At 39.1% G+C, this 27,937-nt stretch overlaps 1 protein-coding gene across 2 annotated transcripts in view; it reads left to right on the top strand.

Annotated features, from left to right (window-relative positions):
* Window positions 1-379: 379 nt before the first annotated feature.
* LOC127792023 (uncharacterized) overlaps window positions 380-27,937 on the top strand; it is a 31,959-nt gene continuing 4,401 nt past the window's right edge. Inside the window, exons 1-6 of one of the 2 annotated variants that reach the window (XM_052322306.1) lie at window positions 380-863; window positions 16,499-16,646; window positions 21,972-22,163; window positions 23,687-23,815; window positions 24,451-24,620; window positions 24,728-26,003. In XM_052322306.1, coding sequence (XP_052178266.1) covers window positions 650-863; window positions 16,499-16,646; window positions 21,972-22,163; window positions 23,687-23,815; window positions 24,451-24,620; window positions 24,728-24,762 — 888 coding nt within the window. In that variant the 5' untranslated portion in view covers window positions 380-649 and the 3' untranslated portion in view covers window positions 24,763-26,003. Of the gene's footprint in view, window positions 864-16,498; window positions 16,647-21,971; window positions 22,164-23,686; window positions 23,816-24,450; window positions 24,621-24,727; window positions 26,004-27,937 lie in introns of those variants that run through there. The other variant, XM_052322305.1, reaches the window with a different exon arrangement.

Raw genomic sequence — 27,937 nt, 5'->3', positions numbered from 1 at the left:
ATGAATATTCACATGACAGAAGACCGCATTAATATAAAAATTGAAAAAAGATAAGCCTTTTAACACAAAATAAAATTTACTTCTACTTCAATTAAATTTATTATGCTCTCCATCTTAGTTTAGTTTGAGGGTATATGGACCTTATTATCTCTTATGAGATATATATTCCTTTCTCAATTTATTCGTGTCGAGCAAATATTTTATTATTCAACGTGAATAACATAATCAAATCGTTAACTTAACAGTATAAAAATTGATATTTACTCGTGTCGAGTAAATATTATATTATTTAATACGAATAATGTAACAAAATCGTTAACTTAGAGTGCAGAAAGACACGGGGCTTCTATGTTCGTGTATAGAAAAGGAAGAAAAAAGGAAAGCGAGCACTTTGCATTTGGCCGCACACTGCCGTCCGAAGCCAAAGCACATTTTATTATGCCTAGAAGTGCGTTTCATTTTCGTTTTCGTCCTGTCTTCTCTCTGCTTGTCTTCTCTGGCGCAGCTTCTTCGTCCCATCATCATCATCACCATCTGAAACCTATTCAATTCTCGCTCTTTCTCTCTCTGTCTCTATATTTTCCTGTTTTTCTGCTGCTGCTCGTAGCTGCCAATTCTCTAGACGAGGAGCGACAATTGGCTGCGCTCAATGACGAAGCGCTACCGGAACGGCGAGATTTGGGATTTTGAGCACGAAACAGCCGTGGCCCGGACCAGAGGAGTCATTCTAGGCTTGGACGGCGGCACCACCTCCACCGTCTGCGTCGCTATGCCGCTCATCCCTTTCGCCGACCCCTTACCCGATCCTCTTCCCGTTCTCGCCCGTGCCGTTGCCGGTTGCTCCAACCACAACAGTGTCGGCGGTTTGTCCCTTTTCCCCTTCTTCTTCAATTATGATTCTTGCAAGTTCTTGATTTTCGCGCGTATTCGTTTTTGCTGCTTTAAGGGTTCTCTTGTTCCTTTACTTCTTGATGCCGCATTGCCTTTTTATCTTAATTGCGGATTGAAAAAAGAAGCTAATTTAGCAGTGGAGCGGTTTCAACTTAGTTATGATTTGGCAGGCTGACCACACACATGATCTTCTGCTCTGCATTTCGAAAACAAGTTTTGTGCCTGCAGTATGTTTATTAAGTCTGAGAAACAGTTGAAAAGAGCTTATAAGTCGAAGTTCCTACATTTGGCCAGTGCACTAATTCTTTACCCGAGGTTATCAAGATTAGGATCCTACATTGGATCATTGAGGGGTACTTAGATTTGGATGCTATATCCAAGGTTGTCAAAAATTGAGATCCTACATTGAAATATGAATTCTAGATTTCCGTTCACTTCTATCCAATGCCTTTCATCATTAAGGCCCATATACTTAATATCAAACCTAAGTGTCTTCCACCAATTCTTTTTTGGTCTTCCTCTACTTCTTTTACCAATTACTTGTTCCATGCCATCAACTCTCCTCAGAGGAGCCTCTAGTGGTCTTATTCTCAAATGATTAGACCATCTTAATCGTGTCTCTCATATCTTATTTCAATAGGAGCCACTTCAACCTTATTATGAATAACATAATTTCTAATTCTCGTTTTTCTTATATGGTCATACATCCATCTTAGCATTTTGATCTCGGTCATGCTCTTATTTTGCACATGTTTGTACTTTAACCATGGTGCAATATAAGGCTTGAAACTACCATTTTTGCATTTCTTTGAAGAATGGGTGTATACATAGGAGTTCGTACCACCACTCATTGCAGTCTTAAGAAAATGATTCTCTCACAGACCAAAAAATACAAATGAACATGGTACTAGATTTTAAGCTATTTGTCTAAAAGGAGAAAAGAGACGACCAAAGAAAGAAAGAAGAAAGAAAAGAAGAACTTTCTAAATGAATGCATGAGAGAGAGAGAGAGAGAGATGTATGAGAAAGCTTGGTTGAAGAGTGGAGTAGGCTGATAGGAAGAGTTTGAGATGCTAGAGTTGTAGCTGGGTTTCTCTTCAACATTCTAGTTATGGAAAATTATGAAAATGCTTGAGTATTTATTGCCTATCTTGTTTTTTTTGTTTGTCGATTTCGTTCACAGGCCTCAAGTTTTATCTTATTTGGACTTAGCATAAACTAATAATTTGCTACAAACATGCGAAAAAACTAAATAAGAAACAAAACAACATTTGGAATTGGATTGGTAGGACTAATTTTGAACAGGGATTCTATGATCCAACAAGTCCTAACTTTTAGGACATAAAGATCCTACTTGCAAGGGAATTCTATGCATGATTTTGGTCAATTGCTCTCAAATGATTGTAAATAATAAGAATCAGGTGGGCCTTTTAATCATGTCCACACGCACACATACAAACACATTATCTTCCATTAGTCTTTATATTTTTTTAGTATACTTCAGTGCTCCATCAATATGGATGTTCTATCTTGGATTTTCTTGAGACCTACTAGTAGCAGAATGGCCTCTGTATTAACGACAACAACAACAACATATCCAGCATTTATCCCACTATGTCAGGTCGGCTACATGAATTCTAGACTTCCATGTATTTCTGTCTTTTGTCATATCTTCATTTAGGCCCATACACTTCATATCAAACTTTAATGTCTCTCCTTAAGTCTTTTTAGGTCTACCTCTACCTCTTTTTTTGACTAGTTGTTCCATTTCATCAACTCTCCTCATAGGGGAACGTCTCTTTCTCACATGACCAAACCATTTTAGTCTAGTCTCTCTCATCTTCTTCTCGATTAGCACTACTCCTACCTTATTATGAATAACCTTATTTCTAATTTTATCTTTTCTTGTATGGCCCCACATCCATCTTTGTATTCTCATCTTCGATACGCTCGTCTTTTGTTTATACTGGTATTTGATTGCCCAACATTCTGAGCCATACAACAAAACTGGTCTTATAGCTTTCCTATAGAATTTTCCTTTTAGTTTTAATGGGATTTTACCATCACATAACACCCCCGATGCATTTCTCCATTTTAGCCAACCTGCCTTAATTCTATACGTGACATCCTCGTGATTTCTCCATCCTTTTGAATCACTGATCCCAAATATCGAAACTAGTCTTTTTTTTTATAAGATTTGGTCTTCCAATTTTATTATAACATCCTCTACTCTTACATTCTTACTAAATTTACATTCCATATATTCTGTTTTCCTTCTACTTAATTTTAATCCCTTAGATTCTAAGTTGTTTCTCCACAATTCAAGCTTAGTGTTCACTCCCTCTTTTGTTTCATCCACCAACACTATGTTATCTGCAAATAACATACACCATGGCATCTCTGTTTGAATGTGTTTAGTGAGTTCATCTATTTCTAAAGCAAATAAGTATGAACTTAGTGTAGAACCTTGATGCAGTCCCATTGTAATTTTAAACGGTTCAGTATCCCCTCTGCATGTTCTGACCCTTGTCTTTGCACCGTGATACATGTCCTTAAGAGCTTGTATATAGGCTATTCGGACTCTTTTCTTCTCTAAAATCCTCCATAATATTTCTCTAGGGACCTTATCATAGGCCTTTTTCTAGATCTATAAACACCATATGCAGGTCCTTCTGATGATCCCGATACCTTTCTATTAGGCGTCTCAGTAGGTATATAGCTTCCATTGTTGATCTACCAGGCATGAAACCAAACTGATTTTCTGAAACATTTGTTTCTTTTCTGAGCCTCTACTCTATTACTCTCTCCCAGAGTTTCATGGTATGGCTCATTAACTTAATTCCTCTGTAATTTTCACAATTTTGAACATCTCCTTTGTTCTTGTATACATGAACTAAAGTACTCTTCCTTCACTCATCTGGCATCTTTTTTGATTTAAGGATCGCGTTAAATAATTTCGTTAGCCAGAAGATGCCCTCTTCTCCCATACATTTTCATGCTTCTATTGGTATATTATCCGGTCCCACCGCCTTTATGATTTTTCCTCTTTTTTAATGCTTTCCTTATTTCATTTGAACTTATGCGTCGATAAAATGTATAGTTCATGTTCCCTTCGGAGTTACTAAGAGATGCCCCAACCTAAATCTTGTGTCCCCACCATCATTGAATAATTTTGTGAAATACTCCTTCCATCTCTCCTTAATCGCTCCCTCATTCACTAATACATTTTGGTTTTCATCTTTTATGCATTTCACTTGGTTTAGATCCCTTGTATTTCTTTCTCTTATTTTAGCTAATTTATATATATTTCTTTCTCCATCTTTTGTATCAAGTCGTTTATATAGATTCTCATATGCTTTTAACCTTGCTTCACTAACAGCTCTTTTTATTTGAAATTTCATTTTCTATTTCTATTTCTATTTATCTACCTCAGAAAATTTGATGCACTCTTGCTTCTGGGCTTTGGTTGAAATTCATTATTGTGGACTTAATGTCCACAATAATGGTAACATATAAAAATATTGAACAAATGCCACTAATCCAACATTAAGATAGTATTCAATCAAAGTAATGATAATATGACATTATTCAACATATAGACAAGTAAATTTTTTTCTGGAGCTATTATTAGGCTCAATCTTTTGTTTTTTATTTCTTAAACAAAGTTTACTTTCCTAGCTACTTTTACCCAAATTAAGTTATAAAATTTTATGCAGATCTGCATTGTGTTTTAAGGTATTTCCAACTGTGTTCATCTTGTGTCTCAAACTAAAACTAATAACAGCAAACTAAGACTCGTCACTCATTCTGGTATGTTCTACATGTATCAGTGTTTGAAACATGTTGGGCACTAGCACAACACACAAATTAAATTGTTCATACTACCTAGAGGCTAGTTCAGCACTAGCTACAATTAATACTTATTGTGAGATTTTAAGATAAGGCAGAACCGAACAAGGAGAGTTGAGAGAGAAATAAATGTATATTGTATATCCAATCACAAGAACGAAAACAACCTCACCTCTCAAATAAACAGTTGAGCTATCAACATACACGGGAAGCAAACAGCATAAAACAAAGGAAGGAAAGACAACACCATACAACTATATAACTAACAACTGAAACAACTTAAACTGCCTCAAGTATTTAACACTTCCACACTCCCCTTCAATTTAGGCTTTTGATTCCTTTACTATTCTTGCACTTGGCTTTACTTCTAAGCAACTTGGTATCTCTGTGAGGCCTAACTTCTTGCATAACAGTTCAAAACGATCTCCCGATGGCCCCTGGGTAAACACATCAGCAACTTGCTCAGCAGTAGGAACATACCTGATTTCCACGTCACCATTTTCTACTTTTTCACGCACAAAATGAACATCAACACCAATATGTTTCGTACGTGTTGTTGCCAAAATACAACAATTAGAATTTTTAGGAGTAGGATGCATATGGATGCCGTCGGCCTCGGGACTCGATCGAAGATTTGGCTGCAAAACTGAGGGGGGCTTCTGAAGGGTTCCTTCCGAAGGGTGGCTCGGGATAGGCTTCCGAAGGGTGGCTTGCAATAGGTTCCAGTCAAGTGGACGATGCCCTTGAGGGGTCTTCCGAAGGGTTTTTGGTCCTTCCGAAGGAGGCTTTCGAAGGTAACTTCCCCATCAGCTTCCGAAGACTCCCTTCCGAATGTGGCTTCTGAAGGAACATGAGTGATGCTTCCGAAGGATCTAGAGTGATGCTTCCGAAGGAACTGTAGTGGACAAACAAGGATTAGAAGGCTCGCGGGATTTTCCTCCTGCGAAGACCCTCCGATGCTTAAGTCAGTGCGGAAGGAAAATATACGTAGGGAATGGAAAGGAAACTAAAGTTTTCGGAAGGAAAGTTGTGAGAGAAATACCAATGTCGAGATCCCTTTCTGAGAGTTAAACCTGGCCTTTTATAGAGATCGAGAATGGGGCACATGTGATCCTCCCGAAAGGTAGCTTTCGAAGGTAGCTTGCAATCAGCTTCCGAAGGGTCCTTCCAGCTTCCGAAGGGAGCTTGAAATCAGCTTCCGAAGGACCCTTCCCATGTGATCTTCTTCAGCGATGTTTCGACTTCTGCCATCCGATTATTGGGGCACAACAGTACGAGAATGATACACTGGATTTTCTACCATGCTTTTGGCGCCAGACCAGATTGTCACACCACACAATAGGAGTATTTACACATGGATAACCCAACTCCAGCAGTAACTGCTTAAGCCACAACAACTCAGTCACTCCCAAGGTAACTACGCGGTACCCTGCCTCCCTAACAGACCTAGCCACAACTGATTGCTTCTTAGATCCCCACACAATCAAGTTTGGACCAATGTAAACACAATAACCACTGGTGGATCTACAAGTAACCCAGCAACTAGCGTGGTCTGCATCAGTGTAGACCACTAAAGAGAGATCTTTTGGTGAGGAAGTAAACACTAACCCCAAACCAATCATGCCCTTAATATACCTCAATAACCTCTTACACGCCAGCCAATGTTGCATTTTAGGAGCTGGAATAAACTGGCTCAATTTATTCACAGTGTAAGCAATATCAAGGCGAGTGTAGGTGAGATATTGTAGTGAGCCAATCAATGTGTGATACAAACTAGGTTGAGAAAACAATTCTCCATCATCAATCGAATAAGTTCCAACAGCCATAGGAGAACTACAGAGCTTACAGTCCTGCGTAAATGCTTTACACAACAAATCACGAATGTATTTGGATTGATTAAGATATAGACTAGTGTGATCTCTATATACTTCAAACCCCAAAAAGTAATTCACTGCTCCTAGAGTCTTTAGTGCAAATGCACGACCAAGATCTGCTATACAAGCATGCAAAGCGGCTGAACTGGAGCCAATAATCAGGATGTCATCAACATAAACCAATACAAACAACACATGATCAACAACCCGTTTGATGAACAATGAGGCATTAGACACTGATCGAAAAAAGCCCCAACACTGAAGTGCTGTCTTCAACTTAGTGTACCAGGCTCGAGGAGCCTGCTTTAGACTATAAAGTGATTTCCTGAGCTAACAAACATGTTGAGGAAACTGAGAACTCACAAACCCCTCAGGCTAGACCATATACACTGTCTCACTCAAATCACCATTGAGAAACGCATTATTCATGTCTACTTGTTGTATTTCCCAACCAAACTAAACAGTCAATGAAAACAAAACGCGAATAGTGGGAGCCTTAACCACAAGGCTGAATGTGTCAGCATAATCAACTCCTGGATTTTGAAGAAACTCTTTTGCCACTAACCGAGTCTTGTACTTAAGAATGGACCCATCGGAATTATACTTAATCTAGAAAATCCACTTATTTCCAATCAGATTCATGTCACTGGAAAAAGGTACCAACACCCAGGTATGATTCCTCTCCAAGGCTTGATACTCATCCTCCATAGCTTTAACCCATCGTGAATCTAAAAGAGCTTCACTCACTGAACTAGGTTTAAGAGAACTCACTAAGACGTGTGGAGGAGACAGAGCAAGAGACTTGGCTCGAAGTCTGGTGAGCATAGGGTGAATAGAGGGTGCTGAGATAGGCTTAACAGGTTTGGGCTTAGAAGCAATAGACATAGGCACGCCAGAGATAGGAGATGTGTCTGATAAAGATGTGCCAGAAGATGGCATGGAAGGAGGATCCGGGAATCTTGAGGACACGGACTGAGCTGCTCTAGGACAAAAACAAAGAAGACGAAGAAGAGACAATAGGATGAAGAAAAGCAGTGGATGAAGAAGAGGAAGCAGAAAACAATTGAAGAAACGAGAATTCAGAAGGATTAAACTCAACATTACAAGAGACATAAATTATGTCTGAAGGATGGAGACACCAATACCCAGCTTGGTTTTGACTGTAGCCAAGAAAGACACATTTGGTAGAATGGAAATTGAATTTATGTTTGTTATATGGCCATAAAAGAGGAAAGCAAGTGCAGCCAAATGGTTGCAACAAGCTGTAGTTAGGTGTGTGATTATATAATCTTTCAAAAGGAATTTGAAACTGTATGGATGAAGAGGGAAGCAAATTTATAAGATACACAGCTGTCTGAAAAGACTCAACCTAGAACTTTAACGGTAGACAAGCATGAGACAATATGGTAAGGCCTATTTCAGCAATATGTCAATGCTTCCTTTCCACCACACCATTCTGTTGATAAGTGTGAGGACAAGTAAACCTAGATTGAATGCCATGAGATTGAAGATAAGGAACAAAAGACTTAAACTCCCCCCCATTATCGGTTTGCAACGCACAAAGCTTGGTTTTATACTGAATTTCATCAAGTTTATGGAATATCATGAATGTTGACAAAGCGTCGGATTTTAGTTGAAGAGGATAGAACCATGTATATCGGGTATAGGCATCCACAAATATAACATAATACCAAAAACCCCTCTGTGGACAATACAAGGGCAGGACCCCAAAGATCTGAATAGACTAGTTCAAGAGGTGCTTTAACTGTGATATCATGCCTTGAAAACGGAAGTTGACTTAGTTTTCCAACTTTACAAGCATCACAAAAAGACAAATCAATAATAGAACATGGTAATCCAATTTTATTCAGCACCAAACGTAACACATGTAGAGCGGGATGACCTAAGCCATTGTTTACATACAACTGTTCTAGGGGTAATCTAAGCCATAGTTACAGACTTAGATATCTCATGACCAAATGAGCACTGCCTATTACACTGTTGACTAGTACAATTATTAGCACTAGTATAAGAAGAAAGGTAAGACACTGTGGGAACTGAAATGCATGCTAGAGAATGGGCAGACTTGTTGTCAACAATAGACTTAGAAGCTGGTTCTAGTCAATATAGCCCATCCTTAAGGTGTCCCTGGAGCAGCACCCGTCCGGTAATTTTGTCCTTGATAAAACAAATATTAGAGTGAAATTCAGCTATCACATTATGTTCTCGAGTAAGTTGAGACACACTAAGTTGATTTTTCTTCATACTTGGAACATGAAGAATGTTTGGAACACACAAAACAGAATTTGAGTGAGGAAAAGTTTGTAAGGAACCTGTGTCGACATGTGTTATAGGTAATTGCTTACCATTGCCTACAGTAACTTTATCCCCACCATAATATGGAGAGTGTACCAACAAATTGTTCAGACTCGAGGTAATATGATTCGTGGCACTGGAATCCACGAACCAGGACTAGTTTGGAAGAGCAAATTGAGAAGTTAATTGGTCAGAAGGCTGCAAAATAGGTTTAGAAGGGTTACCATAGTGAGAACCCTGGGTTGAACCATAGTCAGGCATGAAAACTCTGTTAAAGTCACTAAAGGAGGCCACATAAGCACGAGCATCCAATTGAGGACCATAAACACGAGCATCCACTTGAGGAACACTCCAATTACCTCCTTGTGATCTGCCATTACTATGATCAGTCACTCTTTGAAAATTCTTATCAAATTGGTAGTAGCATTGATCTGCAAAGTGACCAGCCTTGCCACACAATTGACAGTAGATACGTCTGTTAGAGTTTCTACCACGACCTCTACCGCCTCTAAAACCAGTACCACCTCCTCGATTAACAAATCCTCCTCTATTATTACTAGATTCTCCACTGCTCTGAGCAGTATAGTAGGACGCCACATTCGCACTCAAAGGTGCAGAAACATCAAAATTAAGTGTTGTTAGAGGCTGATTCTTAGCAGACAATCGTTGTTCGTGCATCAGTAGTAGATATTGGACCTTCTCCAAGTCTATGTCGTCCATTTGATAGGTTATGAGACTCACAACAGTCTCATAATCTTGATCTAAACCATTTAGAATGGCCAACAGTAATTCATTGTCATTTACAGGTTCTCCTATGGCGGCTGCAAGTGCGTGGCCTATGGTTTTGATCTTCAAAACATAGTCATTAATAGATATACTATCCTTCTTAATAGAACGTAATTGTTGTTTAAGTTGAAAAGATTTCGCTAGTGTCTACCTAGCATATAAATTCTTGAACAAAATCCATACCTCAACCGACGATTCTAAATGTATCACCTAAGCGAGCACCTCTTCACTGATTGTGGAGAACAACCAGCCAAGTAAGAGTTGATCAGAACGGAGCCAATTCATGTACTCCAGATTCACCACAATATCACCGTCAAGAGCAGTCACATTCTTCGGTGGAGTTGTTTTGTTCAAAAACGAAATAAGATTGAAGGCGTGAACAGTGGCGAGAATTTGCGCCTTCTAGAAAATGTAATTTCACGTGTCCAATTTTAGAGGAATATAGCTAAAGGCCTTCGCAACTGCAGAAAAATCAGATTGCAAGGTAACTGAAAGACTTGAGTTAGACTGACGAGGAGGAGGAGAAGAGGAGGCGGAGCCAACAATTTGATCGGAAGCCATTAGTGTGGCTCTGATACCATGTGATATTTTAAGATAGGGCAGAACCGAACAAGGAGAGTTGAGAGAGAAACAAATGTATATTGTATATCCGATCACAAGAATGAAAACAACCTCACCGCTCAAATAAACAGTTGAGCTATTTATAAATAGCTCAACGTACATAGAGAGCAAATAGCATAAAACAAAGGAAGGAAAGACAACACCATACAACTTGTCACAACCCGCTGAAGGATAGCAGGATTTACTGCAATTCCGAGAGGATTGCTAGGTTGAAGAGGGGAGTGTAAGGGAGAATAGACGAGATAGCGAAGCAGGAGAGAGAGAGAGAGAGAGAGAGAGAGAGAGAGAGAGAGAAGACTGGAAATGAATATTCTGATTGCCTTTTTGCATACCGTTACATTGCATAACAGGGTACTATATAAAGGCGATTGGGAGGTCATTCCCTGACAGTGGGGCCCTCTCCTAATCATGTATCGAATATTCTAACAACCTACTGCTCTTGCTATGGCCTACTGCTCAGCTGGAGGGAATTACATTAAGGCAAAAAGAAAAATAAAAATGCTATCCGAGCAGCTCCATGCGTGACAATGCTCCCCTCTTGAGTGCTTCCTTGTCCTCAAGGAAGATTGATTAGGCTAACTGCGCGAGGGAATTTTTGAAGCAATTTAGGTAGATATTCCCAAGTGTTTCCTTCCTGAGTGCTTCCCTGCCATTTGACCAAGACTTGGATTAAGGGCACTCCTCCTTGCTGAATCACTCGTCTTCCGAGTATGGCTTCTGGTTCTACCACCTGCTCACTTTCCTTAGGTAGGGGTGGTAGCGTGGCATTTGCCGGCTGACCCCCAATTGACTTCTTCAATAGCGAAACGTGAAATATGGGATGGATGTGTGTGTCGGCCGGTAATTGCAGTCGATACGCCACCTTCCCTATCTTGTTAGTTATAGGGAAGGGTCCGAAATACCTGGGGCTGAGCTTAGTAGCTTTCCCGCGTGTCAGTGATCGCAGGTGCGGCTGTTTCAACCTTAGGTACACTTCATCCCCGACCTCAAACTCCCTTTCCGTCCTCCTCCTGTCCGCGTACTGCTTCATACGGTGCTAAGCGGAGCCCAGCTCTTGCTTTATTTGCCGTGTCACTTCTCTCTTTTGTTGTAAGTATTCTTCTATTGTGGCTGCATCTGATCCTCCTCCTATCGCGGGTAGTAAGGGGGGTTTGTACCCGAACAGAGCTTCAAAGGGGGTGGTCCTAATAGTTGAGTGTCGGGTGGTGTTATACCACCACTGCGCCAGGGACAACCACCTATGCCATTCCTTGGGTCATAATAGGCATACACACCTTAGATAAGTTTCAAGGCTCTGATTTACCCTCTTGGTTTGGCCGTCCGTTTAGGGGTGGTAGGCCGTGGACAGCCGTAGATTTGTTCCCAGAGACTTCATCAGTTCCTGCCAAAAGAGGCTGGTGAACATGCTATCCCTATCGGAGACTATATTATGAGGGACCCCATGCAGCTGAATTACACGGTCCAAGAAGGCTCTCGCCACCTCCTGAGCTGTGTAAGGATGGGCTAACCCGATGAAGTGGGCGAATTTCATGAACCTATCCACTACCACCAGGACACTGTCTTTTCCTTCTGATCTAGGTAAACCATCCACGAAATCCATCGACACACTGGACCAAGCCTGATCCGGAATGGGGAGGGGTTGCAGCAGTCCAGGGTAAGGTACCCGCTCCGTTTTGCACCTTTTGCAAACATCACAACTCCTCACGAACTCCTTTACCTCAGTCTTCATTCTTGGCCAATAGAATATCCCTTTAACTCTTACATACGTGTTCTGTTTGCCGATATGGCCTCCCAAAGGTGACTCATGCAAGGCCTGCATGATCTTTCTTTTTAGCTCAGGCTGGTTTCTGATCACTATTCGTCCCTGATACCTCAACATTCCCCCTTTCAGGGTATATCTCTCCACCTCCCCTTGCTTCACCGTAAGTTCCTCTAGCAAGGCAGTGATCCTGGGGTCGTTTCCATAGCTGTTGACTACTTCCTCGTACCACTGTGGAGTCACTATTGTGATTGCTGCAAGGTTTCCCTCTTCGTGGCATCGAGATAGGGCATCAACAGCTATGTTTTCTTTCCCTTTTCGATATTGTATCGTATAATCTAGTCCCATGAGCTTGGCCCCTTGCGTTGTAGCTGCGTTTGAAGTCTTTGCTACAGAAGATATTTCAGACTTTCATGGTCTATTTTAATGATGAATCGCCCCCCTTCCAAGTAATGTCTCTATTGATCCACAGCCATGAGGACTGCCAAGAACTCCTTCTCATACATGCTTAACCCGGAATGCCGGGGACCTAACACTTGGCTTAAGAAGGCAATTAGTCTCCCCTCTTGTGCTAGCACTGCCCCAATGCCAGTGCCACATGCATCGGTCTCCAGGGTGAAAGGCTTCTCAAAATCTGGTAGCTTCAACTCCGGCACTCTGCTCATTGCTTCCTTTATTTCGTTGAATGCCACTTCTGCCTTGGGACCCCAATGAAATTCTCCCTTCTTAAGTAGCTCCGTCAATGGTCGGTTGATGACCCCATAATTCTTAACAAATCGCCTGTAATACCCTATTAACCCAAGAAATCCCCTTAGGGCCCTCACAGTTGTGGGTCTCGGCCATGCCACCATAGCTTCGATCTTCCTAGGATCAATGCTCACCTTTCCTTTAGCGATTATGTGCCCCAAATACTCCACTTGCTCCTGACCAAACTCACATTTGGATTTCTTGATGAATAATTGGTGGTTCCGCAGAATGTCTAGGGTGGTTTGCAAGTGCACTAGGTGTTGTTCGAAGGTGGGGCTATAGATAAGGATGTCATCAAAGAAAACTAAGATGAATTTCCGCAAGTGGTCTTCGAAGATGCGGTTCATGAGGGATTGAAAGGTGGTTGGGGCGTTGGTAAGCCCAAATGGCATTATCAGAAATTCAAAATGGCCACGGTGTGTTTTGAATGCAGTCTTAGGAGTATCCTCGGGTTTCATCCTAATTTGATGATAACCCGAGCGCAAATCAAGCTTGGAAAAGAACTTGGCATTATGGAGTTCGTCTAGCAGGTCTTCTACTAAAGGAATGGGAAATTTATCCTTGATTGTGATGGAGTTCAAGTGGCGGTAATCTACACAAAACCTCCATGTCCCATCCTTCTTTTTCACTAATAAAACAGGGGAAGCAAAGGGGTTTGGCTTGGTTTGATAATGGATTGTTGTAGCATGTCCCTAACCATCCTCTCAATCTCATTCTTCTGGATAGGAGGGTATCAGTAGGCTCAGATATTAACTGGTTCGGTGTTGGGTTTGAGGTTGATAGAGTGGTTAAACAGTCGGTTAGGGGGTAGGGATCTGGGTTCTGCAAATAGGTCCGCATACTTCACCAACAATTCATCAAGTAAGGCCAAATGTGTTACTTGATCAGGGGACTCCTCCCGGTTGCTGATGGTTAAGTAATACTGCCCCAGCCCTCCTGGTTCCTCGGACGTATCCTTTGCAGCCACTATTGAGAAGAGTTGTGCCCATTGAACCCACTTCCCCTTCATGACTCTCTTCAAAACCTTCCCGGACATCAGCTTGCACACCCCAGCTTCTTTCTCGCTCTTGATGGCCATTCTCTTGCCCTCCTTCTCAAAGGATACTTCCATGCGGTTAAAATCAAAGGTAATTGGGCTTACTCCTTTCATCCAGTCCACCCCCAAGACCATATCGCAGCCTCCCAACTGCAGTAACCTTAAATCGGTTACGAACTTCTCCCCTTGCATTTCCCACGAAAAACCATTGCAGGCCAAGGTACTCAACACCTTCTGTCCATTGGCCACCATTACGCTTAGGGGTAGTGTCCCTATCAACTGACAATTTAGCCTTCTCGCCGTGTGCTCATCAATAAAACTGTGGGAACTCCCACTGTCGATTAGGATCATTAGGGTGCTTCCCTTGGCCTGGCCTTCCACTTTGATAATTTTGTTATTGGCCACCCCTTTCAGGGCATGAATGGATATTTCTCCATTGTCTTCCACGCCCCCGTCATCCTCAGCTATTCCTTCCTCCACCTCCTGGTCACCTCCTTCATCCCCTTCTAACAGCAAAATCTGCCTTTTGCAAGGTTGCCTCGGGTGGTACTTGTCCCCGCACCGGAAGCATAGTCCTGCCAGTCTTCTTTGCTCCCTCAATGGATCTCCAAGGGGTGCTACGCCCTGTCCCACAACTCCTCTTGCCCCGCCGTTCCACTTACCTACTTCTCGGTTAAAATTCCTTCCTGTCCCGCTTTGGGTCTCGGCCACCATGCCCCTTGTTTGCTGCCTCTGCCTCTGCCTCTTAAGCAATGCTTCTACTGCTAACTCCTGTAATCGAGCATCTTCCGATGCTTGAGCTACTGTCTGTGGCCTAAGCACCTTAACCATTGGCCTTAATTCCTCGTTGAGGCCACTTAAGTAACTTGATACAAAATAGGTTTCGGTGAGGTAGGGGTTGTATTGGATCATGTAGGACCTCAGCTCCTCGAAGCATTTTTGGTATACCTCTACACTCCCTGACTGTTTAAGCTTGTTGAATTCTTCCACAATGTCGGTCATACTTCTTTCTCCAAACCTTCCACATAGAGCCTCTGTAAACTCTCCCCATGTCTGGTTTCTCCTCAGCCGTATGACTCCTTGATACCACGCGTCGACCTCTTCGTTGAAGTAGGCTGCCGCTAGAGACACCTTTTGTAGCTCCAAAATGTTATGCCACTCAAACAGCCTTTCACACTTCCTTATCCACCATCGTGGATTAACCCCTTCGAACACGGGGATGTCCATCTTAGGGAGAGGGAATCCTTGTAGGTGATGGTTCGCTAGGACTACTGGCCCCCTCCCCAGTATTCCTTCTTCTCGGCCACCCTGGTTAAGCTCCTCCTCATGTATTTCCAGCTCCTGTCCAGCTCTATCCTTGTGGGGAGCAGGATCCATCCCTTCTCTCGGTGGAAATTCAAGCACTAGCCTAATCGGCTATTGTCGGCCTAACATGGCTACGTATTGTTGCATTTGTGCAGCTAGCTCCTCCCGAACCCATGTAATGGACTCATCCAACCACCTTTCCATTCCATCCATGGCACTCTCCATCCGACGATCTAGTGCAAGAATAGCCTCCTGATTTCGAGTCGTTCCCAACTCCATTTGCTCCATCTTGCTTTGGCATTCTGCCACCATCACCCCGGTTTGCTGCAGCTGTGTTTCGAAATTCTTCATACGTGTTCCCTCGGCCATTACTAGACTTGCTCACCTACTCGACCAGAAGAATGCTCTAATACCAATGTGTCACAACCCGCTGAAGGATAGCAGGGTTTACTGCAATTCCGAGAGGATTGCTAGGTTGAAGAGGGGAGTGTAAGGGAGAATAGACGAGATAGCGAAGCAGGTGAGAGAGAGAGAGAGAGAGAAGACTGGAAATGAATATTCTGATTGCCTTTTTGCATACCGTTACACTACATAATAGGGTACTATATAAAGGCGATTGGGAGGTCATTCCCTGACAGTGGGGCCCTCTCCTAATCATGTACCGAATATTCTAACAACCTACTGCTCCTGCTATGGCCTACTGCTCAGCTGGAGGGAATTACACTAAGGCAAAAAGAAAAAAAAAAATGCTATCCGAGTAGCTCCATGCGTGACACAACTATATAACTAACTACTGAAACAACTTAAACTGCCTCAAGTATTTTTAACACTTCCACACTTATATGTTAGACCGCACCTTGGAAGGACAGAAGTTAAAGGTTTGGCTTCATGTGGTGAAACTATAGAAAAACAATTCATTGTACATGCCTATATGGTTATAATTTATTGTAACTTTAATCTATTCACCTGGTAGAATTCAGAAAGAATATTGCTAATGCCTCTCTAGTTGCTCACGAAATTAATATTTGGGCTACTAGGGCTGAGGGTTGAGGTCGAATATGGTTCAAATGAGGCCAACAACCAGGAACCTGACATTGTTTTTGATTGTGGATATTGCTTAAAACCATGGAATTGGGGCTTCTTCAAGAAATATTAATGTCTTTGGTTTGATGTAACAACTTGTGGTATTTTGAGTCTTTTGATATGCTGGTTAATAAAGATAAGTACTGGCTGTAATGCTTTTTCCACTTGTGAAATGGTGAAAGAAAATGGCTTCCTTCCATTATCCTATTTCTAAGTGTTTTTATTCTATAGAAACTGCTGCTAGGGAGACACTGGAGCAGGTTATGGCAGATACCCTTTCAAAGTCTGGTTCAAGTCGGTCTGCTGTTGGTGCAGTTTGTTTAGCTGTATCTGGTGTTAATCATCCAACAGATCAGCAAAGAATATTAGGCTGGCTAAGGTTTGCTTTCCCTATTTTTTAGTGTTTCTTCATGCTGTTAAAATACGTCCAAACTGATTTTGCACTATGTTTGTTTGATAACATGGCATACTTCTTTTTTGTCAGAAAAGGTAAGTAATTGTCCAACTGCTTAGATGTTTCTTAGGAGGGAATTCCACATACAATATACTGAAATCCAAAATCATGGAAAAGTGGAATTTCTGGTGTACAAATATATAAAAAAAATACCATTATGTTTTGAGAAACACATCTTTACATGATTAATTTGAATAAAAAATTAACTATATTGTATCATTTTATATGATCTCTATTTTTCAAAAAGAAAATTGCTTAATGAGTACCTTAGATTTTACTAGTGATATATGAAATTCTACTTTTTTTCCTACCTCATTTTAGACATGACACCACATTCTTGGATGATCTGCAGTCAGTGAAACTAGGTTTAGAGTTATTGGTTATGTAGTGTGTAAAAGTTTAAAGTTATTTGCCATGTAGTGTGTAAGGTTTACACCAAATGAATGAATACTGATCACACAATTGGGATTTTCTTAATATTTTTTGTATACAAGAAATATAATATATGGATATTACAACTAATCCCTTAATGATACAACTAGTTATATAAAGTACCTGTTAATGCACCCCCTTAAGGTAGTACACATACATGTTCCGATTTTGTTACAAATAAAGTTCACTCTAACACCCCTAGAGTTTTGGTTAACAAATCTAGGAGTTGGAAATGCTTCCTCTTGAATTAAATGACAATCAATTTCATTGTGCTCAGCCTTTCATGAAACAAATAATTAGCAGCAATGAGGACTTCTGGCATATTATCACACGTTAAGTTCATGGACTCTGAATGGTGGACTCCAAGTTTTGATACCATTCAGAGTTTACATAGAATGAAGGAAAACTGAACACTCAGCTAGGGTTGTCTTAGTCTATATTTATGCTAAGAAATCATAACACCACGACTCTTCACCCAAAAGTTTTAGTCAACTCTTATGTTTATATGGCCAAGTAATATATCAAAGACCTTGCTAATAAATCATCAATGTGTGATTGAGATGTGACAAACTCCCCTCCTTTAATTCCTGGTATAGTCTCCGATCTATAAAGTGAACTCAAGTCAGTCTTAAAACATTTTCATAGCCAGCACCCACTTTGCAGTGATCATGGGTTCACTTTGATACAACTTGTAACACTATGAGTTCTCACCTAAAGTGCTAGTTGAAGGTGATTCTTGGGTTCATGAGACCAAGTAATATATCCAAGACCTCTTCAATAAACTATCAATGTGGGATTGGGTTGTGACAAAAATATAATATATGGATATTACACTTAAATTTTTAATCACAAACCTAATTACATAAAGCACAGATTATCACAGTGATCTATTAGTTAGATTATTCTTACCTATTACATAAAATACCTATTATCATCGTGAACTATTAGTCAGACGATTGCTATGGCTAGCAAATTTCATATCATTTACTCATGTACTTATAATACTTTTTTTCTGTAAATTTACTTATAATACTTGCCATCTCGTGTTTCATTTTAATACTTTCCATGATTTGATTGGGTTTGGTTGTCATTGTTGTTAGGAGTTCAGCATTTGTGATTATTTAGCTGTCCCCTCACTTTCCTTTCTTCCTCATGGGAGCTGAGGCAGATTTCAAATTTACTATTGAACTTGAGAATGCTTAGAAGTTACTGGAATACCTTTTACCTTATTGAGTAATTTGGTGATGTATTTTTCCTAGATTATGCATGGAAATAACATAGGTTTGAAATGTGATGTTCCTCTATGCCAGTTGTCCTCGTCTGTTAGTCTCTTCCTTATCTTACTTAAACTTTGAGGTGTGTAAGGTTAAGGCTATATAAATATGCCATGTCAGACTGGCCCTCTTAGGATAAATGAACAAAATATTGATGACATGAGGTTGAAACACACTTTTGTTTGCTTAGGCTGGACAGAAGTGCATGTGATGATATATATTATATCTACCCCTTCTTTTGTAAGTTCATGCACTTCTAAATAGCTATCATATTTGTATTGGACTCCATAACAACTTGTTGGATACTCCTGGACATGTACTGCTCATTTCATTGTGTTATATTATTTTGTTATGTATTTAGGATTAGATCTTATGTTGAAGCAGTAAAATAAGTTATTTATACTTAAGAGTGTAGCAGTTGGTTGCTTCCATTTTCAATACAATCCACACATATTTGTTTGTTTATATTTGTAATGTTAGAAGTGAAGGATAGTTTTCTTTTTATGCATAGACACATACACATACATGTTTATATCTATATATTTGTAATGTTAGAAATGAAGAATAGTTTTATCTGTATGCAGTCACGCACTTGCACATTTATGTCTTGCCATATTCATATTGTGTCAGTCTTGCTTTGATTTTTTTAGGGTGATAAATTATCTTGCTTGTGTGCATGTGTCATACTTGTGTCTGATGTCCATATCCATGCTTCTAACCATACTGAATGCATTAGAATGAATGGTAAAATGATGGCATGAAGTGGTTTTTTGTTTGTGGGGAATTTTGCATTTATTTCATGTGTAGACCAAGGACTTGAATTTAGGATGTTCTCAAGACTTGGCTTGTTGTTTCTCCAAAAGGTGGTTTATGGCACATTCTCATTTGATAGGTTAATGGACTTGAAATCAAATCCCTTTTGCTGGGAAAATATACATAAAATTCAGTTGATGGACAACTTGGGAGACCAACTTTATCATCTCAAGAGCTAAGATCCATCTGAGTATTATAGAAGCATAACATGGTGTCTGGAAGATTCAGAAGCAGTAGAAGGAAAGGATGTGACATTCAGGCTCTGTCATATAAACAGATTATTGAAATATTCTTTGTAAAGTTAATCATAAGATCTCCTCCGAAGCTTAACATTGGACTTGATAAAATCCTTATTTTATCTCATATAACCGAGTGGGATTCTTTTCTTTTAGATGGTTTCCAAATGACCAAGCCAGATCATTATCCTATGAATGGTCCTTTATGAATGAGGACCATCAATGTAATGACTCAAAAGATATTCTAGGATAAATTATGTCAACCAAACTGATCAAACTTACACTTCATTAAAAATTAAAAACACCACCTGTACAACCTGCAATAGTCAACATTTTTCAATTGTGCAATTAAGGCTAGTGTGCAACTACATAGGAATTCTCTATTTGTTTATGATTCATGACCTCATTTGAAGGCTTTCAATGTTTCACAATCTGCAATGGGATTATGTGATACAGGGTTTTAACTCCCTAATTTTGTGATGGGTTTCATGAAATTGAAGCATTTTTAAACCCCAATATGAAAAAAAAGAAGAAAGTATTTACTTGCTTTTTTGGTCTGTAAGCTCTCTGGTTTTTCTATTAGTCTATAATGTTCACCTATCAGAGGTATTATCTCTTTCGGAGTGAGTGATCTGAAGTATCAGACTGGAAATAGGATCTGTAGAAACCCATCCTAGTTTCTAGTTTATGAATAGTTAGTGGATATTTTTTAATACAAGCTTTGAGATGCAAATATACTACTTTTTGTGGTGGAATCTTTAGCAGTGGCTTCCAGCAATATTTAGTTAGATGGAGACATCATCTGACTCCCCATCTAGTGGAATTAAGTCTTGTGATTGCTGTTGTTGTGTTGGAGAAATCATCTGACTGATTATAAATGATGAGTTTCATCACTTTTATTAAATCTTATGGAGCTGCACCACAGCCATTGCTCTGAAGATTTCTTTGAAGAAAATTGGTCTGCTGTTATTGCAGGTGTTTCCACATTGCTTAGGCATAGAATGTTAAGCAGACTTGACTTTAGGCTTTAATTTGCATTTTTATTGTTAGGTTTAATTGGCAGGAGTTCATCCCCAGTCACCACCTGTAGTTTATGCTGTTTCTATATTTGCTGATTGTAAGCTAGTGTACTAGATGTTTGACATAGCTTATTTTAAGAACATTGATATCTCTTTCTTACATCTCAACTTTTCTCTATTTTCATGTTACTCCTCTATCTCTATTCCTGGCCTCTCATTTCAACTGCAATCCAAGTGAACTTACATTTGTAATGTTTAAAAATGGTATACAGACTACAGAGTTACCCACCCCTCTATCTTTTATGAATTGTATAGAATTCTTCATATGAAAAACATAAATAGAATACCACTGTGACATGGTTCATTCAATAAGAATGCATATAGACGTTTCTGGTAGAGCCATTACAGAGTGTGTGCATGTACCATTTAATTGATCTGTGCCAAACCTGATGCAAGCTAATGACATTGCCACCTTCCCTGTTTGCAGATGATCCTCATCAATGATACGAGAATCACAAGCCACCCAGGAACCATGTTCTGGGTCATACAATCCATACTGTGGTTTGTTTGTGTACCAGATCCCAGCAAAGACTGACCCTGATTTCAAAGAACATGATTAAGGAAATAAGAAAAAAAAATAAAGCATTTTAGAAAGGGAGGGAGAAATCAGAAGAATGGAGGGAGATCAGGGAGAACAGAGAGAAAGGGAGAGAAGAGCAGAAAGATGCAAGAGAGAAATCAGGGAGAGAATTGAAGAGAGAGAAGCATTCAATCAGTTATTACTCAATATTCTCCAAAAGATCCTCTCGAGTAGCTTATATAGCTACTCTTACAGTTAGTGCTTTCAGTTATAATTTTAACTGAAAGTATTACAGCTTTCCATTCTAAAACAGAAATGTAACTGAAAAAATACAAGTTGTAAAAGAAAAATACAAATCAGTAATTGCAGCATGCTTTAATGACCATTATACCCTAGGGTCATGACAGAATCTTAAGCTACTGATTCAAAAATGAAACTAGGAAAAATAAAAAAAATTATCAATTTGTTCTCATTCTAATTACTATTCAAATTGTCTTTAAAAGAACATCTCTGTGTTGTAAATGACCCTCTTCCAAGTGAAGCCAAGATTCTGGGTGGCACCAAAGACCAAAATTTACCCCATACTTACCATGTGTGAGCAAACCGCCGTATTCTGTATCTGTTCCTTTATTCGGCACCATCACAAAATTGACTACCAGTTAACATTGATTTATGGCCATCGCTTTTGTTAAATCAATCTGTCAGAATGTTTTCCCGAGAATCTATTTCGGCTAGACTGTTAACAACTTGTTTTTTTTAATATATCCTGATACTTTGGGTTTTAATTAGATCTTTTTGTTTGTGATACTGAAGTACCTTTAGTCTCTCAACATGTCTAGCTATATGATTTCCACATTACTTTTTATTCTAAAATACATTCATCTTTATATGGTTAGAGAAATCTTCCCAAGTCATGTTAAGCTATTCGTTGAGAACGATGCTGTGGCGGCTTTGTCAAGTGGAACAATGGGAAAGCTTCATGGATGTGTTTTAATCGCCGGTACAGGGACCATAGCATATGGTTTTACAGAAGATGGCAGGGAAGCTCGAGCTGCAGGTGCAGGACCCGTCTTAGGTGATTGGGGAAGGTACATTTTTTACCTTTTGTTATGGTTATTTCTGTCCTATAGGCATGAAGAAGACACCTGTCTCTCTTTACTGTGTTAAGACCACTTAATACAGTTGAAAATATGGGAAAAAGGTCGCAATGACTGTTAAATTATGAATGTTAAGCAGTTCATGCAACTGATTTTTTACTTCTTCTGCTCCTAATTCCACTTTGCATTTATGGCATTTGTAGATAACTTGGATTGTGAGGTACTGTTATAGCATGTGGAAGTGTGAGATGAATTGGGTAGTATGAAGTGTTTGATGTTGGTTAGACGTGATTGGATCATGGATTGCTATCCCTACTTAACCTTGAGTTTCTGTTTTCTACATATTTATGTTCTAAAATCATTGATCCTATAAAATATATTGTAGACTGAACTTAGCCAAAAACTAAAAATACAAACAAAAATAAATAAAATAAAATAAACAATAAAACTGTGTGGTAGTACTGAATATTTATTTGGGTTTAAAACTAAGGCCTAAGAGATATATAACGTTGGTGCATTTCAAACTAAATGATACTCTTCAAATAATAAGCTAGATTATGAGATCTTGCCTATATTATCATCATTATTAGTAATAAGTTAAAAAGATGTCATTTAAGGTCAAAATCTTTCTTTCCTAAATTATAGGAATACAAGCCTGTATCTACAGTTCGAAAGAGTAGGCTTAATTACTGAAGAAAGAGAGTTTAGACCTAAGTTTGAGTTTATTGTGGCTGGCCAGTGGTGGTGGGAGAAATAGTGTTGCCAGACATTTGTTGAAATGCACAGATTTTAAAATACTAAATTTGCAGATCAATATATTCAGGACAAAGAATCCTCGCTCATTGGCACTCCAAACAATTGATGTTGATTCCAGTGTCTAAAGTGTGGGGAAGGCCACAAATCCGAATGGATTTTATAGTGATTTCTGTTATTCATAATGCACTATTTGTAAATGAAGAGATAGTGAGCATCAGAGATGCTGGTCTTACCATAGTAGTTCTATTTTTGATGGATCCCTTTTCTAGATAAAGGGTAGCCTTTCAAGCAGCATTACACGGCTGTTTGACCCGACTTGGGTGTGGAGACAGTCCAACTGTGTCTGGAAATGGTCTCTCTACATCCAGAGCAGAGGCTATATACTTCTAGTACTCCCTGAATCCTCCAATTACAGGAATCTTTTTCGGGATAAAGGTCAAGAAACAGTGCAAGGCTGGTCAACCCGACTTGGATGTGGAAACAGTCTCTCTACAATTCTCCAATTACAGGAATCTTTTGCACTGTGTTGCCATTCTTTTAAACCTCTTCTGCAAAATTTTCCATTTTTTTGGTAGTTTCTCCAGCAGCATATCCTGAGGATAGGATTATCAATGATCACATGGGGATTGCTACATGTAGGAGGCCATTTATTACAAGGAACTGTTCTCTTACTTTTGAAACATCCTCGTAATTTTCTTTTCTTTGTTTTTTTAGCTATTTGTAGTGGTCTTTTGAAAATGTGTTCTGTTTGTCTGTAGTGGATATGGAATAGCTGCACAGGCATTGACTGCAGTAGTACGAGCTCATGATGGTCGTGGTCCACATACAATGCTAACACGTGCTATGCTGCGGTTACTTAAACTCCCTTCTGCTGATGAACTCATTGGGTATTTGTCCTGAAACATCACTTACATATTTGCTTAAAATTAATATTTATACTGCTGGAAATATTATTTATAATATTTCAAAGATTCTATGTTGAGGAGGCGTCTTTTAGTAATCTGATGACTAAGCAAACCTTTTTATGTCTAATTGAAAAAGAAGGCAATTCACAGGGAGTAATGTAAAATTTTGGGCGTATTAATCATTCACGGGGATAAAATCAGGGATGTAAAATTGTCTTACTATCACATTAATTATACATGAAGCCTTGAGATTGTTAAATATGACACATTTAAGAGACTTTACAAGGTGGACCCTGAACCAGCATGACCCAAGTTGATAAATTAGTGACACATAGTTGCTCCATTTAATATTTCCATGCACTCTGTTCTCCCCTTAAAAGGCTCTAAACATGGACCTGTGGCATGCTCTTGTTTGTATGATTTTACTTGAAAACTTTTTTTTTTTTTTTTTGCTTTGGATGATATTTTTTTTTATATTGTAGTGAAAAGACTATTTTGGAATATGTAACTCTGTGGTGTTACTGTTGTGCTTCACATATAGGTTTGATTAAATTGAATATTACTGATGCACAGGAAAATATAATGAGTTACAAAAGGCTTCTCATCTTTGAATTCAGGTGGACATATGCAGATCCATCATGGGCCCGAATTGCTGCTCTTGTTCCAGTTGTGGTATCTTGTGCAGAGGCAGGTGATCAAGTTGCAAATGGGATCTTGCATGATGCAGTTCAAGAGTTAGCATCAAGTGTAAAAGCAGTTGTCCAAAGACTCCGCTTGAGTGGTGAAGGTGTGATATTAAAGTAAAATTGTTTTCTTGCTCTAGTTATGTGGTGCATATATGATAAGAGCTTTTTAATTTGTCGTGCATGGTGTCTGTTGCACCACCTTTTGCAGATAGTATGGTCGGTCGTGAACCTACCCAAAACTAAAGACACTAAGCCTAAAATCCATCACCACAATCATTAAGTGTCAATAATGATATGCAAATACCAAGATAATCAAGGTACAGATGCCTCACAATTACTTGACAAAGTGAAGTGGCCCTAATGAGTCCAATAACAATCCCCCACCTGAGTCCTACCCTAAGCATCTAGCTGATCGCCTGAAATGGTTAGGTGGAGTGAAGGCTCACAGCTCAGTAATTAGTATTCTGCATGTAATAAATTATATTCAAAATGTAACATTTTTATCCATATCAGTGTATAATGATGTCATTTCAATATATTCTCAACGCAACAGTAGAACTCTATCAAGTCCACATGGTGTAGCAATTATAGTGTGACATACATGCATTTCAATGTATAAAACATGTACCACAATAGGGAACCATGAATCACATCAATGGATCATCCATCATCAATAACATAATTATTATCTCAATTAGCTTTTTTGTGTAACCAGCTGATCCACACGTACTAAGGTGCCTCAGGATAAATTGTGTCCATACCCACAAGTACCCAGTGGAGTCACCAGGGGCACACTTAACCTTTTCCCGAACCATTTAGAAACTAGAACCTCCTTTGTGCCACATTAATAGCTGCATTAGAGTCATCACTGGGAGTCTAGGATACACAATAACTTGCTTTGTTAAGTAAGTTTTGTATCGGGTTTACACAATAACTTTTGTATCAAATTTTAAATCCATATTCTATGTGTTTTCATATTTCAACATGTCATGTAATATCCAAATAAACATTGAGAACATAATATCCATGTCAAAACAGTTCAATCATGTATGAGAATAATTTTCAAAGCATACATATCACAAAATAACCACTAACCTATCTTTGTGCTATATTATCCCAACAAAATAATTCCACAATAGTCACCTTATACAAATTATGCATCGATATTACTCTAATTTCGTGTATTCTAGGGGTTTTCCTTCCCATAATTACAAACTTAAGGATCTTTTTTGTTATTTTTGAAACTTAGGGCCCTTTCTATAATTTTCAGAAACTTGGAGGGTCCTCCTGTTTTTCAAAACTCAGGGGACGTTCTGATATTTATAGAATTTTAAGGGGCTTTTCTGTAATTTCTAAAAACTTGTGAATTAAAGAGTAAATAATAGAAAGCTAGGGGTCAAATGGGTAATAGGCTCAGGGCTTATCCATCTTTAATTTCGATTACGCTTCTCTCAATAGAAAGCTAGAAATGGCTTTAACAGTGTAACACCCGTAACTTACTTACATGCTTAATGATAATAATATTCATATAAAAATATTCGGAGCTTAAAACCAAAAATCATATTTCCTTTAAATCAAATAAAATTCCAAGACATGCTTTATGGCATACATATAGGAAAAGATCAGAGTTCAACCCTAAAAACATTGTTTTCAAAAGAAAACTAAACTTAAGTTCTTGAAAATCCTTTTTAAACAAGCCACCACGCTCCACGTCCATGTCCTAGTCTCCTCATTCATGCTCACCTGGGGGAGGGGGAAACATAAGGGGGCTGAGATTACGCAAATCTCAGTAAGTACAAGAGAACCATCATATGTATTTAAACAAGTCATGACATAACATAACATATCGTATGGAGACACGAGTGGTTCCACCAACTTGCAGGGGTAAGAACCCTCGTGCGTAGCACTACCGAGCTCCGGTCCCGAAACTTGCGTGAACATAACATAACATGAGGGACCACATAACATAGTTCATAGTCATGCTTAAACATCATAAATAGTTCATAATGTACTTACCTTAACTTGGTTTGATGAGATTTGAATGCTGAAGGCTTCACCTTTACAAAAAGCTCGAAGCACTTCCGTCTAGCATGAATTTATCCCAACTTAGAATGAGGAAACTCTTGGCCATGAGCCCTATTTATAAGCTTGGAAACTTGGTCACCAAGTAAGTCACAATCATTTCAAATCTTTTTTAAATCTTTCAAGATATTCCAATCATTTCAAATCTTCTAAAATATTCTCTAATCATTCCATATCTTCTAAGATATTCTGCAATCATTCTTATCAAATCTTATCCAAATAAGATCTTATCAAATCTTATCTAAATCATATCAAATCTTATCCTTAAAGTCATCATGAGGCTTAATCTTTATCTCTAAAGTCATCATGAATACTTATCTTATCTCTAAAGTCATCATGAGCCTTCATCTTATCTCTAATATCATCATGAGGCTTCATCCTTATTTCTAAAATCATTTATAAGGCTTTTCTTGAATCTCCCAAATGCCCTTAGGAAAAATATTTCAAGAATTACACTTTGGCCCAAACTTTTCAGGTAATTGCACTTAGACCCTTTTCAACTTGGTCCCTAGGCCAATTTTCAATTGCATTTTAGTCCCCGAAGAAAGGACTAATTACGCTAATACCCCTAGTTTTTAGGTAAATTACACTTTTACCCGAACCTCAATATTTACGATTTTGCCACTGGCTCAAAAACTGAATCTTTGTCTCAAGGCTTCTATAATCCCTTGAAAGGACATATTTCCTCAAGTATTAGAAGCTAAAATAAAATCCCAAGTATTACATTATATTTTAGTTTAAAAATCTTGGGCGTTACAAACAGGGTCAAAGAAAAAAAAAAGGGGGCTTGGCGATGGCCACAGGGCTTTGCCGGGGCCATCCGTTGCCAAAGAAAGGACTTGTGATGCTTCCTGTGGTGTTGGCAAGTTAGAAAAATAGAATGAACAAGCGGAGAGTGCTCACCTCGTGTTCTTTGGACAAGAAATGCATAAGCTCCTCCTCTCTTCCTTGATCTTCCTCCTTCACTGTGGCTCCGGACCTCAGAACTTTTCTCAGATCTCTTTTTGTTCTCTACTTCTTGCAGTTTCTTCACTATTTGATGCTTTGTAGCCTTCTTTGGACAGGTAGATATAGGCCTTCAGTAGACCCACACACCAAATTTCCTCCGTGACTCTCTCCACCTTGGAACTGTTGTACAATAGCCTTCAATTTCAATGGTGTCAAATATATCTACTTCTAAATATTTGACTAGCCAATCATTCATCCAATCATCTCCCATTCAATTGCGCAATGAAGTCTTTGATGATATACATTGTAGAAAAAGTTCTTTCCACACTAGCTATTTCAACCAGTAATATTACTGCAAACTTCACAAGTGAAAACACTAAAGAATAAA

This window comes from Diospyros lotus, chromosome 15 (genome assembly GCF_014633365.1).
Source record: "Diospyros lotus cultivar Yz01 chromosome 15, ASM1463336v1, whole genome shotgun sequence".
NCBI classification, from domain to species: Eukaryota; Viridiplantae; Streptophyta; class Magnoliopsida; order Ericales; family Ebenaceae; genus Diospyros; species Diospyros lotus.
The sequence above is the reverse complement of the archived record's forward strand: the minus strand, read 5'-3'. Positions and strand labels throughout refer to the sequence as shown.